At 42.9% G+C, this 19241-nt stretch overlaps 2 protein-coding genes across 8 annotated transcripts in view; both read left to right on the top strand.

Annotated features, from left to right (window-relative positions):
- Positions 1-7892, top strand: part of RNF8 (ring finger protein 8) — a 16416-nt gene extending 8524 nt beyond the window's left edge. For 3 of the 7 annotated variants that reach the window (XM_035558340.2, XM_050709643.1, XM_035558368.2), the window contains exons 6-8: positions 244-351; positions 1349-1553; positions 3294-7710. In XM_035558340.2, coding sequence (XP_035414233.1) covers positions 244-351; positions 1349-1553; positions 3294-3439 — 459 coding nt within the window. In that variant the 3' untranslated portion in view covers positions 3440-7710. Of the gene's footprint in view, positions 1-243; positions 352-1348; positions 1561-3293 lie in introns of all 7 variants that reach the window. The other 4 variants (XM_035558331.2, XM_035558349.2, XM_050709642.1 and 1 more) reach the window with 4 other exon arrangements.
- A 1429-nt stretch (positions 7893-9321) lies between these two features.
- CMTR1 (cap methyltransferase 1) overlaps positions 9322-19241 on the top strand; it is a 28171-nt gene continuing 18251 nt past the window's right edge. Inside the window, exons 1-8 of the mRNA XM_035560605.2 lie at positions 9322-9447; positions 9678-9812; positions 13373-13515; positions 15893-16051; positions 17417-17509; positions 18234-18305; positions 18949-19043; positions 19148-19220. Of these exons, the coding sequence (XP_035416498.1) occupies positions 9683-9812; positions 13373-13515; positions 15893-16051; positions 17417-17509; positions 18234-18305; positions 18949-19043; positions 19148-19220 (765 nt within the window). The 5' untranslated portion in view covers positions 9322-9447; positions 9678-9682. The remainder of the gene's footprint in view (positions 9448-9677; positions 9813-13372; positions 13516-15892; positions 16052-17416; positions 17510-18233; positions 18306-18948; positions 19044-19147; positions 19221-19241) is intronic.

The following is a 19241-nucleotide window of genomic DNA, read 5'->3' on the forward strand; positions in this document are numbered from 1 at the left end:
AACCAAAACAAAAATGCAAGTAAATGTTTTAAATTCTCACATTTATTTTTTTTAATATTTGATGTATTTTGTATGTTGGGTTTTTGGCTCAGGCATCAAAAGAATCCTTCTGTTAACTTAAGCCAAACTCATGTCACAAAGGGGTTTCTACCTGCACTACATTCGCCCCCCACATGCACTTCCCACCAATATTATATTGAGTAAAACCTTGTTGTTAAGTGACTATACTTGTTTTTCCAATAGGAAGAGAAGGAAAAGGTGAGAGCCCAAAAAGAGGAAGTGTTGAATCAGATGAATGACGTGTTGGAGAATGAGCTGCAGTGCACAATCTGTTCTGAACACTTCATTGAGGTATGTTTAAACCAGTATGGCTTTGCCAGCAGAGAACAGAGTTGAGAAGCTTTCACTAGCTCTGCTAAAGCAATAGTCGAGCTTTTTTTCTTTTCTTCTTTAGTTTAACAGACCAAACAGGTGACTCATGGTAAGGGTTGGTCCAGAATCCCATTCTGTCTGTCTTAATGTTCTGCTGGACAGCAAGTTCAGCCCTAATGTCTCTACCTGCATAGAGATGAATGCTTAATCCTAAGATGCATACAGGCTTGCAGAAGTTACTAGCGTGTCTGAACTGGTGCTCTGAGCTGCTGCTGACAAGCCCGCTGAGGCAAGAGTCATTTTGTAGTGGACCTTGCTTTAAGTTGACTAGGATTGGACAGCTTCAGGGTTAGATATAGGAAGAGGTTAGTAAAGGAAGGGGGGATGCAGTGTTCGTCACGTTCTGGATCATTTATATTGTTCGGATAAAAACTTCTGAGAAGTTGGCCGGCTTTATTTAATCAAATAAAGTTATGGGTAGACTGCTGCCTATGCTATGTCTGAAATACCAACTGCTACTTCTGTTCATGTTGTGCTAGAACTTCAGTTGCCTTACATTCATTTCTACTACAGGAAAAGTGCTGCTAGCCTTCTTATAATGACTTAAGAGCTAGCTAAAATTTCAGTTTCTGATTTCAGTAGTTTAACATGCTATTTTGTAGTAGCTGATTTTTTTCCATAATTTGACCCTTTCAAATAAATTTATTCGTTCTCTCTGTCTCTGCCTTAGCTATAGACTTGCTATGATTTACTGTGAACACACTAACCAATTTCTAAAACTTGTCTGTACTCTGGCATAGGAGTGTTGTTTTATGTGCGACCCCTGTAGAAGGTCAAGGAAGGGCCCTTATGCTTCTTCCCACCCTTACCTTATAAGAAGTGTTCATCTAAAATTTTTGTGACCTCGATGTTACTTTAATTTTGCTATGCTTGTGTGAGCATGCTCTGATAAGTATCCTTCCCTTAAATTCCACAGGCAGTCACTCTGAACTGTGCGCACAGTTTCTGCTCCTACTGTATCAATGAGTGGACAAAACGTAAAGTGGAGTGCCCTATCTGCAGGCAGGAGATTAAGTCAAAGACGCGCTCTCTGGTGCTGGATAACTGCATTGATAGGATGGTAGAAAACCTGGATGTGGAAATGAAAGAGCATCGCCTGTCCCTGATCAGAGAGCGGAAAGGTGAGAGGTGGGTGGATGTGGCATGATGAGTACAATCTCTCATTTCACCTATTTTGTACGCTTTTCTTTGGCACCTATATACTAAGGAGATGCTCAGAGAATGCTGCAGAAACACTGGAAAATGACTTCCTATTGTGTATGAGGATAAATATTCATTATTGACAGAATCAGCAGCAATTGAGATGGGGAAATGATTTTAAAATATGTTGCATAACAGGCAACCTTTTGCCTGGCACCTTTTGATCCAACTATTGACTACACCATTGCAGAAACTCAGGAGAGCAGTGCTTCATGAGAAACTGAATTCTCTTCCATGTGCTAGACTTACATAGGAATCCCTGAAAAGAATGTTGGCACGTGGCTGAAATGGCAGCTGCTTTCCCATACTCGTTCTTACAGTTTACCTCTGTGGCCTTAACGCAAAACCTTGTGTCTAGTTGTAGCTAAAAGACTGTGCATGACAGTAAGGGCTGTAGGTAAAATTCCAGTATAGGAGTATTCCTATTCTGCTTCCCCCCTTCCAATTTTATTTCTAGAGCACTTGACACTGGTATCTAGGTGCCAAAACATAGAAGTCTTATTTCTTGCTACCCCTTAACAAATTTCTGTTGCTCTGTTCCCTTAAGTAATCGTCCTGATTTCCCCTTGTAGACATAAGTGCATGATCCTTTGTTTTGTTAAGTGTTGAGCCTTTTGAAGTCCTTCATAATGAGAGGTGCTTTTGAAATATTTCAGCTCTTCCATGGTGACGTAAAATGACATTGCTAAGCAGTGTTAATTCTAACCTGAAATCATCACCTGTTTAACCGACTTAGCCTGATTCTCTCAGGAAATGCTGTGCTGCTTGGAGGCTGTCCAGCATGGCTTCGTGATTTGCTTTCACCTCTGCAGAGCTGACACCACTCTTGCATTATGTGCACATCTGCAGAGTACGCTGTAGCACCACTGAAGTGCCTCATTAGTTATCTAGTAGTGATTGGATGAAGTGTTGCCTTTGTTGGAGCACACTTCATTTCCATGTGGTGGAAAATAGGCTCGTAGCATACCTTCACATGTGATAGATGCTGTAACTATATAAAATGATCAGTTGTAGGAAATCATGTAGATTTGCCATGACACCCTTCAGGAGAAAGGAGGAGTTGCTTTGTGTGGTCATCTTACTCAGTGATGGAAACATTATTCAGATGAAGGTAGCCATATGTCTAATTAAACATGAAATCCTGAGAAGGAATCAGCTGACATGGAAATAATGATTCAGGTAGCACTTGAGAAGCCTAGTCAGATAATAAACCTTAGTATAAGGGACACCAGTTTACTGCTCTTAAATGCGTGGAGGTTTTCACAGGGCCTTCAGTGTCCCTCAATAAGTGATGGCTGTTCACTGCCATTACTTACTGAGAGCTCCTTACCGTGTTTTGTTGCTTCTTCCTTTCTTACCTGGCACCGTGCTGTAACAGCTAGCTGCTACCTTCTGCCAATTGTGTGCCACTGAAGGGATGCAGAATGTCTCCTTCTCATATGTACTATATTAACAGAAAGAGGCATATGGGAAACTGAAAACAAATAAAAAATAGTTATTTAATGATGAAAGTTAAAATGAAAAATACTTATGCCCTGTAGCTTGAAGGACCTAATATAAACTGACAGTGGGAGGCTGTAAGATTCAAAGAAAACTAGTAATTTAGCAGCATTTGTGGGTACAGTGGTTGGTGCTAATTTTTGTATCTGTTTTGAATGCAGAGAAATGGAAGGTGTTGGTGAACCCAGCTGTGGACAATGACAGCAGTGTCATTCCTTCCATCTACCCCATCTTGTCAGTGAGCAGCTGTGACAGTGAGGACTCTGAGGAAGATTCTTACCATGGTGAAAGCTACTGCATTATCTAAACACTAACTTTTTTGGACTGGTTTGCCTGTACGCTGCCAAGAACCAACCTAATGGTATTTGGTTTACTACTGCTGGAGGGGTGGATTGGACATCTGGAAGGAGAGATTCTGTGAAGAGGCCGTAACTGGAGCTGAGAAGTAGCAGCGTTTGGAAGAAGGACTTTATTTTTTAAATGAATGTACAGAAGCGTAATCTCTAAAATGAAATTTGGATCGTGGAAGAGCAAGCTGGTGTTATGCTAGATAGTTGACATAAAACCCAGGTTACCATGATCACTTGTGACCTACTAGTTAGTGTGGTATATATGTTTGAATGCATCATTGCTCTTTCCTGAGTGAATGACATGTCTTAAATGTGTACACCAGGTCCCCTTGTTTCAGCCAGCAGAGGAAATGGCACAAGCTGAGAACTTGGTCATTCCCACCACCTAAAGGAGCGGTATATCGGAAAAACGTGCCAACGTGGGTTTTCCTCTTGAATTTTGTATGTCAGCTGGAGTCATCCTAGGACTCTCTGGCACTAAAGTTAACAAAGAATGGGTTATGGGTCATATCAGCTTTAAGTGCTTACATGCATCATAAGCTAAACTGCTGGCTTGTTTGTTCAGATGATGTTACTCATTTTCTGTTGGGTAGTGATGGAGAATATTAAATCTTCCAGAATTCCTTAGCTCGTGCTCTTTCCATATAGCATCTCTGGTTTGTTCCCTTTCAGGCTTATGCATAAAGAGTTTTAGAATTTTGAAGCAGCACATCCAGAAACTATTAGCAGTGACTTCAGAAACACGTTTAGTTCTTGTCGGTACCAGAGAGGGATCTTGGCCTCTTCAGAAGTACTGCTAGCTGGATGAGTGAAATGTTCTGTTGGCCTGGTAGGAGAGCAGCATCTGTAGTCAGCCACAGACAGAAGGAAGTGCTTAGGTCAATTGTTTACAAAACATTGCTGTTGAGCTGTGTCTTGTGTTGCCCTCACAGCAGGTAATGCATCCCTAAGACTGCGCAAGTCTTGCCTCATCCTATCACCTATGTGAAATAATACAAAATTGTCTATGAAATTCATTTTTCAGAGGTGTATGCTTTTGACTTAGCTTTTACTTGGAAAGCTTTTACCGTTACATCAATGAGAGGAGGATGGAGAAAGCTTTTCTCATCTCATTCAATTTCTTTGGCTATTTGTATGTATTTCTTGTTTCTATGTTTATTTTGTTTAAGACGGAAAATATAAACCCATTTGTGCATTAGTCTTCCTTGGTGCAACCCCTGAGATAAATGTCTTTCTCCTAGTTACCTTAGAATTTTGTAGAAAACCCAGATTGTCTCATTATTATGACCTTGTTTGCTTCATGTTTTGATTGCTGTAAGCAGTTCGACTATTTTAAATTTATTTGAAAGACTGTTGTATGCAGGAGTTGATAAAAGACGTCCCAGCTCTTTAAGCCTATGTTAGCAGTGGCTATCTTAGTGGCAATTTAGTAGATACAATCATATCTTCCACTAAAGAAAGATAACATTAAAAAGCTGCATGAATGATGATGCTGTTGTAAGAAAGTAGTGCATTCTGGCAGGTTTGAATGGTAGCACAGGGGAAAAATATGTGATCTGTGGGCCAGGTAACTTTCTTAAAGCCTTAGTGTAAGGTTGTTCCTGTGAAGAAGCTATTACGCCTTGAATTTTCTTCTTGTCCTTTTAATGTTACAAATTATATAGGCTGTTGAAAGTTTCTTTTCTGAATATATGCTCTCTAGAATGTCAGAGAGAAAAGGGCTCCCCGAAACACTTACGAAATATCCTGACATTGGAACAGGCATTACTGTTGAAGAGGAATGGCAGGAAAATATTCTGGTTACCTCGGACTGCAAATTCTTGTATGCTGTATCTCTTCCATGTTGCTTTGCTTTTTCTTTCGCTTGTTTCATTTTGCTAAATATATTTATTTTCGTTATGTTGGTGTTTGTGAATATTCTAGAAAAGAATGGTACTTCTAGTAACAGAGCAGTTCTTTCGTTTGCCTTCTGAGTGTGTCCCCTTTTCACTAGAATATAGAGAATATTCTTCATATTCTGGTGAAAAGGGATGTACTCAGAATACAAGTGTTATACTAAACCGTTTCAGCTGTTACCAACAGGTGCCCTAAAATACAAGTGGACTATTAAACCTTTTCCACTGTTACCAAGAGGAGCATAGAGTGTAAAGGTCCAAGGAGAGAGGCTAAGTAGTAATACTGTTTATTTGTGAAAGCCAGATAGTAATCATCAAATGAGCAAGATGAAATGAGCTCAGTGCGACTTCTTTTTTGCCTTCATTGCGGTTGATTTTAATTACATAGCTTATAAATACTGGTGGGTGACCAAGGAGCAAAACTGTAACCATAGGCTACTGGCTAGAACAGTTAAAGAACACATTAGGCAGTACACAGACTAGGTATTTCCATATGAATTGAGCAAGATGAAAAGAATCCTAGAATGCTTTGAGTACTGTTATAATCATCAGAGAATTAGCAGAGAATGGGTAAGGTACTAGAATTCTGAAAATAGATGCACCTGCCTATCTTTAGAAAGAAGGTAGAGGAAGAAAGATATTGTAGGCCTGCCAGCTTAGTTTGAATTCTTTATCTTCCACCATCCGCTCATTATTGAAATAAACTTTTTTTTTGTATGCATATAGAAGATAAAATGATTAATGGTGAGAGTATTCCACTATTCTATGTCAGGCACAAAACATGCTAAAATAGTGTTATTTTGATAGAGAACAAATTAAGCTATAACTATCTTAATTTTTGTGCACCTTTTGACAGTGTTTCATACAAGCTGTGGAAGAGTATGTAGGTGAGGCTATGTTAAGATCTGTTCACAACTTAGTATATTTCATAAATGAGTTTTTGGTGGTAAAAGGATTTAAAGTGCAGATGTTTCTCTTCCCCTCTGCATTATGAACAAGCATAAGATTCTACGCTTGTGCTCTTTTGTAGTCAAATAAAGATTTGAAAAATTTGGCCAGAATTGGCCAGTTGCAGAGAGTGGAACGAGGGAGGTATTAAACAATCTTCTGCTGCAAACAAAGGTATGTATCTGAATGCGTAAGTGGGTATAAGTCATATGTACCATTAGGTGTTTCTTCATCTATTCAGCACTAGGAAGACCCTAGCAGTGCTGTGTCTGATCTGAAGGACTGTGCTTCAAAGTGGATTTGGAACAGTTGGAGAAACAGAAAGATGTGAAAGCTAAGAATGGTGAACCCATGCAAAAGATTTAAGAAACTCCATCTTTCCCTCTTTCTGAAAAAAAAAGGCGAGGCAGCAGTGAGTCTTCAAATGCATCAAAAGCTGTTTCGAAGACAGAGTAATCTGTTTTTCCATGCTTATAGTGACAAGGACAAAAAGTAATCAGACTTAAAATTGCTATAAGGAGAGTCCTGGTAGCATTTTTTTTCTACCTAAATGTCTCAACAATACAGATAATGAAAAACTGCAATACTTTGGGGAGATTTTTTATGTGTAGAATATTCAGCCCTTACAAACAGGTCAGGCACACATTTGTTGAATGAGTGAGTTTTTTCCATACGTTTTTCCCTGCCGCACCACCTATGAAATCTGTGGTATGTGAAGTACTATTTTTTTTTCTTTCAAAAATTTTGTTAATTTCAAAAGGTGGTGTCTATACCCCACTGGAAACTATTTTAGAATTTAATTGAACAATGCTGTATTTATGTATAGTTCATCTGTATTTGGGGGAAGTAGGTGACGTCCCAAGGTCCCTTTTCCTATGATTCTTTGGAGCAAGTCATTTCCCCCTCCCCATCCTAGTGCCCGAGTGCTCTGCCTGGACTGGTCACTTCTTTCTTTTTCTTCTACTGAGTAAGTGATGCTCTCCTGTTGGCTGTGTGGGACCTTCCCTAATATTTGCTGCATGGGCTTGAAGTCTCTGCAGACTCTAAACATAGTTTAAGAGTGGATACAGCATCCAGGGAAGGGTGGGTGTTTACAAAGGAGGAACTCAGTGAAGTTTTTTTTAGTGGTGCTATCACTGCAACCTTGACCCTGCTTCTTAGAGTACTTTGAAGATGGTGAGTATATATGGATCTTGTTCGTGAGGTGAGTTCTTAAATCCATATTGAGTGTTAAAGTAATTGGTTGGAAATTACTGTTGAAGGAGGGTACAACAGTAGTGCCCTGTATGTTGGTGGAACTTGTCATGAACTTCTAGTAGACAATATGTGCCTATCACAATTTCTTTTCCTTTACAAAATCGATCAACAACAAATAAAACTATCTTTCAGATTTGGAGAAGAATAAAACTTGAGTTGCTATGAATTGTCGTATCAATGAGATACCAATGTTTCATCTATTCCAACAATTTAAGAACCTCTTGTTTTACCGTTGTTTGCCTAGATAAGAATACAGATGCTTGTGTTCTTTTTTGTTTGCTTTATAAAGGAAGTGTGCCACTGAAGTCATGAACCTGCTATGAAGGACTCTTCTTTGCACACATGAATAATAGTCCTGAACACTGGGCCAGTTGCATCACAGTCATTCCCCTGTTTGAATGTCCACTTGCAGGTGTCATGCCTTGCACTGTTACCTGTCTTGGTGTGGCATCAAGCACTTGGGGTATCACATCCAGGATTTAGGTTACAACTCATAACAGTTGTAGGGTTGGTCACAGTTAATCCACAATATCCTTGATGTATGTTCCAGACTTGTTGCTGTCTTTTGGGAGAGCTACCTTGTAGGGTGATAAAAACACTACCTACATCAGCAGGAATAACTAGAAAGGAACTGTAGTGTGTGAAGGAATGGGACTGTCACCAGAGAGATGCTGTTGCTCAACTCCTACTGCATTTCTGTGGATTCTAAGATCAGACTGGCAAACACTTTCATGCATCTAATCCACCTTCCTAGTGCTTGGTAAGCCTTAGCAGCAACTGTCATGTAACTTTGGAGAACGTGTAATAACCATTTTACTAGTCGGGCCTTTCACACACCCCACCCCTATTTATTTATTTATTTTCCTAAAGATAGGTAGTGTTTTCCTTGCTGCTCCTACTTCCTTCCTCCTAGTCCCGTTTGCTGGAACTTCATATATGTAGGCATACAACTCACAGCACCTAGATAATCATAGATTTCGCTTTCCTAGTAGTGTGCAGTATTCCCGTCTGTCAGTGCTCTCCTGTTGGCTTGGTTTTAAGATTAAGCCCTGGGATTTCGAGTTTCGTGAGAAGCAGCAGACAACTCACTAGTGCCTGAAGCCATCACAACAAGGAATCTGTAGACGTGTGTTTGGCTTTTATTGTGTGAAAAGCTTTAGGATCTTTGGCCTTACAAAACATGGTCTGGCGACTGAGGCGTGGTTACTGAAGGACAAAGTGCCTGGAAGGGAGCAGCTACGGGCTTCCCAGGGGCGAACGTTTTCTGGAGAGGCCTGTGCAACTTGAGCTCATGACATCCAGAGTCTGTCCATCGAATGGAGCAGGAGTCAGCGAGCGGAGCCTGCAGCCATGACTTGGGGGGGGGGCGGACTGGCGGGTTGGGGAAGCACCGGGGCAACTTTTCCCTAGAAAAATGCCATTTGCCAGGCTGCGGCTGAATGACCGGTGCCAGCACTTTGTGTACACCCTTATACATAAAATATTCAGAGCGTGTACGTGTACATATGGCGTGTCTAGGCGTATACACGAAGGGTATGTACGCATAAGGGGCCCTTGCCCCCTCAGCACCACGGCGAGGGAGGGGCCCTCCCCGCGCCGCCGTTGCTGGGTGGGGGGGGGGGGGGCTGCTTCCGTCTCGGCGGCCGGGCGGTGCGTCACTGCCGTGCGCCGCCGGGGGCGGGGGGCGGAGGCGAGCGGGGAAACGAAAGCGGCGGGGCCGGGAGCGGGCAGGGGCCGGGGGCAGGCGGACGGGGACGGGGGGCAGCGGCCGGAGCCCCCCCCCCCCCGGCTGCAGGGAGGAGGAGCCGAGGCTTCGTGGCCCGCTGTCCCGCCGGGGCTGGGTGCGCGCCCCTTCGGGTTTGGCGGTGAGAGGCTGTAAGGGAGCCCCGGGGGGGGGGGGGGGGGGGGGGGTTGGGGTTTGCGGGGGGAGGTTGGTGTTGGGGCGGCTCGGGGGGGGCCCTGCTGCCGCCGCGTGAGGGAGGGGTAGGTTGGGAAACGTAGCGGTGAGTACCTTGTGAGGGGGCTGGGGTCTGCTCGCTGCATGCGGGGAGGTCGGTCCGTGTGTCGCTGAGTGGCTGCGACCTGCTTCTTGCAGGCACGATGAAGAGGAGGAGCGAGCCTGACTTCGACAGCCCCCAGAAAAAGCAGAAGAAGAAGATAGAAGACCTGGGGCTGACCCTCAGCTCCACCTCAGACGACGAGGCGCAGTTCAGCAATCATACCACGCAAGGTGAGGCTGGAGGCAGGGTACGGCAGGCTGCTGTGGGGGCCCAGCCAACGGGTAGGGGCCGAGGGCACGTCTGAATCCTCATCCGTGGCCCTCATCCATGAGGTGTGGAAGGTGGAGGTGGGTGACAATTGCATGCCCCAAAGCTGTGGAATTCTGGTCGTATGTGAGCAGCGTTAGCCTTCTCAGGCTCAGGTGCTACTTCTGGTTTGGAAACTTTCAGTAGCGAGGGGCTGTGCAGTAACAGAGCATGATATTATTTAGGAGAATCTTATTTAAGACTGACTTATTTAATTTGAGGAGACATTTCTTCTCAGAAAGAGCAGTCAGGCACTGGAATGGGTTGCCCAGGGAGGTGGTGGAATCACTGTCCCTGGAGGTGTTTAAGGAGAGGTTGGACATGGTGCTTAGGGATGTGGTTTAGTGGGTGATAATGGTAGGAGGGTGATGGTTGGACCAGCTGATCTTGGAGGTCTTTTCCATTCCTAATGATTGCATGTTGGAGGTGTTTAAGAGATGTGTGGACAGGGCACTAAGAGACGTGGCTTAGTGATGGGACTCGTTAGGTCAGGTTAATGGTTGCACTTGATGATCTTGAAGGTCTTTTCCAACTAGATAATTCTATGATAATGCCTCATTGTATTAAAAAGAAACCATAAAAACCCCACACCAATATTACTGCCACGTTTTTAGCAGATGGGAGGAACTGAGACATACAAAGGGTGGGTTGACTGGGGCTCTTGTGTTGTAGCGCTATCCCTTTTGCTGGTTCAGCGTGATTTTTGTTATTGCTGTTGTAAGCTGTGGAAGCTTGCAGGTATTTGGTTTCAGGAAGAAAAACCGCTTTGGAGTTAGTTAACTCAATTGCCTGCTTTGTTCTTTAAGTTGGAGTTTGCTTTCTCACTTGGAGTATACCAAAGATGAGGAGAGTTCCCTACACAATTGTTATCCCTATTGTAGAGTGCTTTAAACCCTCCCAGGGTAGTGGTACTTCATGTTGCCTCCTACATGTGCCTGCTGCTTCTCAGTCTTGGGATTTCCCGTGGTAATAGTATTAGTGAAAAAGGGCCTGAACAGAGAACGAAGCCTTCGTCTTGTGAAAACAGAAGGGGATGTGTATGGAAGATGAGTGGTCAGCTTGGGAGTAGGTGTAGTGACAGGGTATGGTGTTTGTACGAGTCTTGCAAGACCAGAAGTGAATGAGGAGGTAGACTTGTAGGGTGTTGGAGTTGGGATAAAGACTATCAGGAACTGAATGCAGGACTAGGCTGAAAAATTCAAACCAGTTTTTCTTTTTTTTTTTTTTTTCCTTTTTATTATTGAGTTCAGTTATGGGTCAAAATAGGCTGTGAAACTTTATGGAACAAGTCGATGCAGTTCAAGGAAGACATTCTGGATAGGTTTAAATACTTGGCAGTCTGTTCCCCCCTTTGTGGTTTCAGATGAAAAAAGTAGGTTGGAAGAGAGAAGTGTTTTGAGATGTGATGTATGTATTTACTGATCATGGCCTAGTGAATGTTAAAAGTAAGAAGAGTTGTGAAGGAACTTTCTTGAGATTTTGTAATGGGTATTGTGTTTGAGGCACATCATGAGACCTGGAAAATAAAAAATAGTGATAATAAAAAACAGCTCAAAAGCAGGCATCAAAGATAATTGAAGCTGTGGACTGGAGAAGCAGAAAGCAGTAACTGGTCCTAAAGTAAAATCCTTTTTGATCCAGTTCATCTCTAAGAACTCTGTAAAGGAAGGAGAAACGTAGCTTGTATGACAGATGTTTGGAAAGCAAGATGGGCATATAATATTGCAAACATGCTGCGTCATAGCTTTCTTTGTCTTTAGCTGGAAGTCTCAAAGGTTGGTAATGTAAGCTCTAACACAGAAGTTGTCTTAAAGGGTGACAGCTCAGCTGCAGGGGTTGAACACACATTGAAACAGTTTTAATTACAGCCGCATGTTTCACTGTGGTCTCTCACTTTCTGACCTCTTGTAATGACCTTTGCTAATTTTCCAGTTGTTTCCTGTTACTCCACTGATGCTCTGTTATCCATAACAGGAAAATACAGAGGTCTGTGAGTTGGGAGAGGAATATTGTGTCTTTTTTTTCTTACATCAGAAAAATTTAAGAAGAGTTCAGTCCTTTCTAGGTTATACCGTGCTTTAAACATGTGCAGCTACCTAATTTCTTTTTAAGTGATAAACAGGAAAAGGTAAACTCTATTAACAGCAATTTTCTGCATTATCTCCTGGCAACTTAGGTATTCCAACCTGTAGTTGTGCAAAGGAGTACAGGATGACTTCTAGCCCTGTGCGAACACGGGAGGCTCGAGAGGCAGAGGTCCAATGAAGAGTGTGGTATACTTGTGGTTTGCTGCTCCAGTAGTCTTTATGGCCTGCCCCACTGCTGGTGCTAGACAAATTTCAGGAAGGAAGTTTGTGCTGTTGCTTCATCCTTGTAGTGATCGCACCACAGGAAAAGGGGGAGAACTCCCTCGGTTGTAGGGCCTCCCTCCCTACCCACCTGGTGTGGGGCAGTCTGAGACAGCTGTGACATGACTACCACCCGATTCCTGCCCAGCTCCCAGCTACGCTCAGAGGAAATAGGTTTGGGCATCTCACAGCTGTGAAGCAGCAGTGAAGCACTGTGTAGCTCATCCGGGCCTAGCTTCTTAGGCCAAATAGATCCCAGGGTAGAGCTGGGCGCGGGCAGAGCCCTAAGTTTGGTGCTCATGGAGGTTCGGCTGCATCAGTTTCAGGTGACTTTCAGGTGACAAAAACTGGGGCGCGTGCTGTGTGTGGTGTTCCATTTCTGCCTTGATTGGGTGATTGACTTCTTTAACTTCTTCCTTCAACCTTGGTCATTTTTTTTTTTTTTAAACTAGATTGACATTCTTTTGCATGGATTTGTATGCATTGGTAAACTCCTCTAAAGGTGAAAAATGGTCTCTTTCAGTAGTGAACTTGTGGCTCTCGCTGCTCAGGCGGGTGATGGAGTCAACTGAAGTTTCTTGCGGGGTGCTAAAAAGGATGCAGCTCTGTCTTTCTGCATTATCGGCCACGTCTGTGTACTTGATTTTTGTTCAAGTCAGGGATGCACATGCCTCTGTAATTAGGTAGGGAAATGAGGAGATTCTAACACTGTGTTATCAAGGTGTCAGTAACTGCTGTTTATCCTCAGGAGGGAACCTCTGGACTGTCTAGGATTATTGTAAAGGTCAGACACAGCACAGTGTACTGTTGTGGTCATGCCGTGGCCTGCTGTGCTGCTGGCATGGGGTTTGCCAGGCCCTTTGGGGTATGTGGAATCCACTGTCTGAGAGAGGTGGTGTGCATCCCTGAGGCAAAGGGGTTGATAACCAAGTGTTGGTTCCATGTGGTATTTTCTATTGCACCTGAGTGCTTCCTGTAACACATTTGAGATCCTGAAGTGTACTGTCAGACTCAGTGTTTGTTGAGATGATTTAATGAGTCACGCTGTATAGCTCTTGATGTGATTACTTGAGGTGTCTTGCTTTTTGTCCTTTTTTTTTGTGTGTGTTCACTTCTCTTGCTTTTCTTGTTTTCAGAGTCTTCCAGTAGCAGCAGTGGGTCTGAGAGTGAGAGCGATGAAAAAAGACCAGTCTTCAGCAATGAGTTCAAACAAGACTCTCTTGTGGAGGGTACTTCGTCCCGCTACTCAATGTACAACAGTGTCTCCCAAAAACTCATGGTAGGTCAAAACAGTTTTGGTCCAAACTGTCGAGATCTGATGAGAGCAAACTGAAAAGACCAGTCTGTTCTGAGGTTTTTTCACTGTGATTCTGATCATTATTATAGTGAGGTTCTCTGTTTGATCCAGCTAATAAGCAGCTGGGGGAGGCTGTGGGAGAGATTTGTAGATGGGGATTTGACTTTTAAAAAAAAATAATAATAAAAAAAAAAGGTGAATTCATGTTCCAGGCCTTGAAGCAGGGAGGTGAATGTGAACAGAAAGATTTCTGGTTCAGGCAGTTTGCTGAGCTAGAAGAAGAGAGTCCTACCTTGTTTTATTTTGCAAATATGTATGGTTGAGTTAACAGATGCCCTGTGCGAAAGGCCTTTACAAATTCTCGGATTGATATTAATTCCTTTTAGTCTTGGCAGCTGGCTGGCCTGCCCTTGCAGAATTATTACCGTAATTGTTAAGGTATTTCTTTCAAGCAGTGCTGCCCTGGTTTATGTAGGGCCAGAAGTTTCTTGGAAACACATGGAGTTGTGAATAATAGTAACTGTGACAGCTAAACTTTGAAGATGATTATCAACCCCTTTGTTACACAGTGTTAGCATGGGGAAGAAAGAATTTCTAGGAAGTTCTAAGAAAATTGTTGACTGTTTCTTTCTCATGGTAGTCCCAAAATTGGCAAGTTTTTTCTGAGTCTAGAGGCAATAGCAGGTTGTAGAGAAAAGTTTCTCCGAGTCCATGCTGCTACACGTATTTCCCGATGCAAAATTCATCACTGTGGTATTGTGAGCATCATAATCCTGAGAGCATTTCTATTCTTGACAAGAGAAACAAAAATGTTTTCGCCAGGGGCAGCGGGAAAGATGAGCCATAGTTATGTATGACTTGAAATGTGACAGGAGGTCTGGGACTTGAAAGAGGACTGAACTCAGCTCTCTCTTTATGCTGTGCTGCTCTCAGAGGAGCAGGGGTCAGTAGTCTGGTGCTTGGTGGTACACCAGCGTGTAACTTCCGTGGTGGTTACACCAGCGTGTAACTTCCTTTGCCAAGTTAGAAGTTCAGTCTGCACTAGAAGCTGGGAGGTGCTAGTTCTTGCTAGTGGGAACAGGGAGCTGCTGCCTTTCCAGGAGATGGAATGCTGCTAGCCAGCTCTATCGTCTCTCATACGGAGCAGGAAATTTCAGGTCTTGCTGAATTCGAAACTCAGTGGGGTCCAGAGGCTGTGAGGTTCTGATCTTGCCCCTCTGGATAAATCCTATTGCCGCTCATTGCATGTCTGTCCACACGCGTTTTTGTAACTGGGCTGCAGTTTGCTGATTCTAGCACAAGACTGCCTTTCTCTTGGAGAGTTCACTCTCGATCCAATCACCACGGTACAGGAACTTCTACTAAATTCAGAAGGCTCTTCTTTGTAAGGCCTCATAAATCTGAATACAAAGATTGATTGAATGTCTGGTTAGACAACTTGGTAGCATTAGGTAAGTAAAAGGAAAATGGTTCTTCGTTACTAGATGTTCAGAGCTCTGTCCTCAGAACTGATGTATAACAGGCTCAGTGGCTGTCACATTGGATGTACATATTTCAAGGACTGCCTTTCCAGATAGCAAAGGCAATGGGTAAACTCCATGTACCTTTGTATAAAAACTGTCTGATATTATTTTGCTGCTTCTCATACAGGTTGATAACAAGCAGTGTCTTTGTTGCTTTTCACAGGAGGGAGCATATGGATGATGTATTCATCCAAGTGAAAATTCTTAAGTCTGTTATTTACTTCTTGTTTTGCGGATGAATATTGGAGGGAGTAAAACTGGCTACATTCATGCTTCTTTTGTTGTTCTCTTATTGCTAAAAATAATAAATAGAACAGCTGTTAAAGTAGCAATTAATGAACATAATCCCTTCAGTTCAAAAAAAGGAGTGTGTTTCAGGAGCAGTGTGTCTTGCATTCCTCCTCTGGGTATTAGGTGAATTTTAACTGATGCTTGCAATGTATGTGACTGCATGTTCACAACAAATAATATCACCACAACACGATTTTTTTCTCATGCCAACATCTTTTGGTTTATGAATTTAAAAACCCACTGAACACAGTGGTGGATGTGTCCTGGCTTCTCGCTACTTCTCCTTTGGAGCATTGTGTTCCTGATTTTTTCTAATTTGTTCTCTTTTCAAACATCATTCTTCAGATCAGTTTTTTTTTTCCTTCCTTCCTCAGTGGAGTGAACTCAGTATTAAGTCTTGAAAGCCACAACTGAGATTAAAAGTTCTCAGTGGCTCCAAGTCACTTCAGTGTGATGGCTCTTTTCTGGGCTAGTCTTTAATCCCAGTGGCAGTACATAAACTCAAATCTACTTGCCTCAGTGTGCTCCCTTTGTTTTCTTTATAGGCCAAGATGGGCTTTCGGGAAGGAGAAGGTCTGGGAAAATACGGCCAAGGCAGGAAGGATATTGTTGAGGCCTCCAATCAGAAGGGAAGGAGAGGCTTTGGGCTGACCCTCAAAGGATTTGATGGGGAGCTGAATATTGATTGGCAGGATGAGCCAGAGGTAAGTGTTTAATGTTTTGAATCCCTTTTCCATTGCTGGGTTCAGGATTTGCTCTCTGGGAATATTTTTTTAGTGCTGATATAACTGCTACTGTCAAGTGGTAGACCCAGGCCCAACTTTGTCCCATGACAAAGCATGTCAAAACTTGTTTTATGTCACATGTATTAATGGTCTGGCACAAAATCTTTCAGGTGGAGTGTTGCTGTGATCTGTGTGATTTGTTTCTGAGCTTGTAGTAGAGAACGTGATGGGAAACTGTTATCAAGCTGTTCTGAATTTACCCTTTTTATTTTGCATGTCATTGTTTTTTATGCCTGCGTAGGTGGCTTTTTTGTAAGTATTTTTCTGGATGTGTTTAGTAGTCGTATCTAAACTGCTGTGATGTTTTCTTCCTGTCTCTTGACAAGCTCCTCAACGGGGAAGAAAATTGGAAAATAGAAATGGGTGTTGTCGAGAAATTAAAGCCCAGTTCTGGTATTATTTGATACAAAACAGCTGCTGTATCCTTGTTTTCAAGAGGGGAAAAAAAAAAAAAACAAACAACACACAAACATAAACAGAACACTGAATCCTAGGGATCTGGTCAAGTGGAGGCCAAGCCAGAAGGTCCCAGCCATTGTTAGTGAAGGGCAGCAGTGCTATTGAGTCACACGGTGTGCTTTATTGTACTTAGCTCTCCTTTCTTTGAGTAGTTTTCAGCAATTGGAAATAATAGCAGAGGTTATTCCTCCAGAGCCAGGAATTTGAAATCTGTTCTGTAGGCTTATTGGCTTAGGGTTCGTTCTTCACCATGTTTCTGCATCTCACAGCAATTGTTACCTGTGACTTGCTCTTGTGGATGATAGTGCTGTAACAAATATAAGAAGGTGAGATCTTAGCAGCCTTTCTTTGTGAAAGAGCGGCATCACTATGGTCTTCACGGCCAAAACAATTTCTTCCCAAGATCATAAGAAAATGTTTAAATCCTGAATTAAGTCATGGAATGAGGGAGTCTTTCAGAAGAAACTGTGTGAATGGATGTGTAAAACGCCACCAGGAAGTTTGTGGTTTTTTTTTTTTTTTTTTTGTCAGCTGTCTCCTTTGCAACGTCTCTAAAATGTACCTTGACAGGACGAGGCTTTAGCTTTATTGGCTATTTATCAGATGAGAGAATAGTACTGTTTTTTTGTTGTTGTTGTTTTGTTCTTTTTTTTTTTTTTTAATCTGATGAAATGTATTTTAGGCAAGGAGGAAAAACTATAGGGCCCTAAAGTCATGGCATAACCCCCTATGGTAGGATTGGTAGGCAAACCTTTTGGGAGCAACTGGTAGTTATATTTTGCTAGCAAAATCTTACTTGACTCTTCCCATGTTTTGTTTTTGCAGCCTAGTGCCTACGAGGAGGTGGACTGGTGCCTTGAGTGTACCACGGAAATCCCTGATGCCCAGGAGCTGAAGGAGTGGATGACTGTGGGGAAGGTAGTTTTTTAGATCCCAGTACTTACCAGCCTAAGAAGACACGGGAATGCTCAGCCTGAAACAATTGCCTTGTCAAAGAGTTGTAGAAAATCTAGGCTGGAGGAAGCCTCTGGAGACTGCTCCTGCAGCCTTCTGCTTAAAGCACATCCAGCTAGATCAGGTTTCTCAGGGCCTTGTTGGGTTGAGTTCTGAATATTTCCAAGTACGGAAATCTCACAACTGTTTTGAACATCTGCTTCAGTGTTTGCTAACGCAATTAGCAAAGTTATCCGTATAGCTAATGGGCATTTATTGTGTTGCAGTTTGTGTCCATTGTTTCTTGTCCTGTCACTGTGCATCTCTGAGAAGAGTTGAGGTTCACTTTCTCTATTTCCTACCCTTAGGTAGTTGTAGATAGGAATAGGATCTTGGCTTTTTGCCGTCTCCATTCTGAACAAACTTTTCTATCAGTCTCTTACACATCAGATACTTTCGCACCCTTGTCATCTTGGTGGCCCATTTGCTGGGCTTGCTCCAGTGTGTCAATATCCCCCTTGTACTGGGGAGTGCTGAGCTGTATGAAGTATTCCACGTGTGGTCTGAAGATGCTGAACAGGAGAGAATTGTTCCTCTAGCTGCTGGCTGCACTCCTGCTGATACCACCTAGAATGTGGTTGACAGACTTCACCCTTCACAAGTTCATGTTGCCATATTTGCTAACTGTTGTGTTCTCATCCTGCTCCAGAGGAAGATGGTGATTGAAGATGAAACAGAATTCTGTAGCGAAGAGCTGCTACGTAATGTCCTGCGGTGCAAGGTGAGTCCTGTTCCTTAGAGAAGAGTGGAAGTTTGGGGGAAGCAAGTGAAATAAACAATTGAAAGGGTTGAGTAATTGACTGGTGATTGGCAGGAGCTCAGAACATCCTCTCTCACCTCTGTGTGACTGGTGTGACCTAGAATCCTGGTTGCTACTGCCTGTTCGTCGATCTGTTTTGTACCTCAGCCTTCAAAGAGATGAACAAAATCAGTGGTGTTCCTTTCTGTGTTAGTCCAACTGAAAGGCTGTAGACTTGAATGAGCTAAGGAACCAAGCTCCCTTTCTTTTCTTGTGTTACATGTTTCCTCCTAGATTTGATCATACCCTTATGAATTGCTGTGTGTGTGTGTATATCTGTGAGAGAAATACCTTCAGCTGTGGCTTCTTTTGAGGGGGCTAACCATGCTATCAGGCTCTGGAGCTATCAGTACAGAACTCTTCAGTGTCACTAAACTTGATTAACAGTTGGGGTGGCTTAGAAGAAGAGTGCTTATTATGTGACAGAAGAAAATTCTGTATTGGTGTGTCAAACCCAGCATAGAGCACTCTAAGGAGCGAGAAGCTTGAGGACAGGAAATGCTTATGCTTACCTATCCTTCCAGCCTATGTCAAGTCCAAGTTGATTTTGTTTCTGTTTGTGCAGAGTGTGTTTGATGAGCTGGATGGAGAAGAAATGCGTAGAGCCCGAACAAGATCCAACCCCTATGAGATGATCCGTGGAGTCTTCTTTCTGAACAGGTCTGTAGAACGTCTGGTTATGCAGCCTCTTTCCCACTTATGTCCACTTTCAGCCATGGGAGCCAAGGTTGAAACTTAATAGGTCCCTATTTGTGTGTTCACAGAGCTGCAATGAAGATGGCAAACATGGACCATGTCTTTGACTACATGTTTACAAACCCGAAGGACTTCCGTGGGGTGAGGGCCTCTCTCTAACTT

The sequence above is a fragment of the Cygnus atratus genome, chromosome 3, assembly GCF_013377495.2.
Source record: "Cygnus atratus isolate AKBS03 ecotype Queensland, Australia chromosome 3, CAtr_DNAZoo_HiC_assembly, whole genome shotgun sequence".
NCBI lineage: Eukaryota > Metazoa > Chordata > Aves > Anseriformes > Anatidae > Cygnus > Cygnus atratus.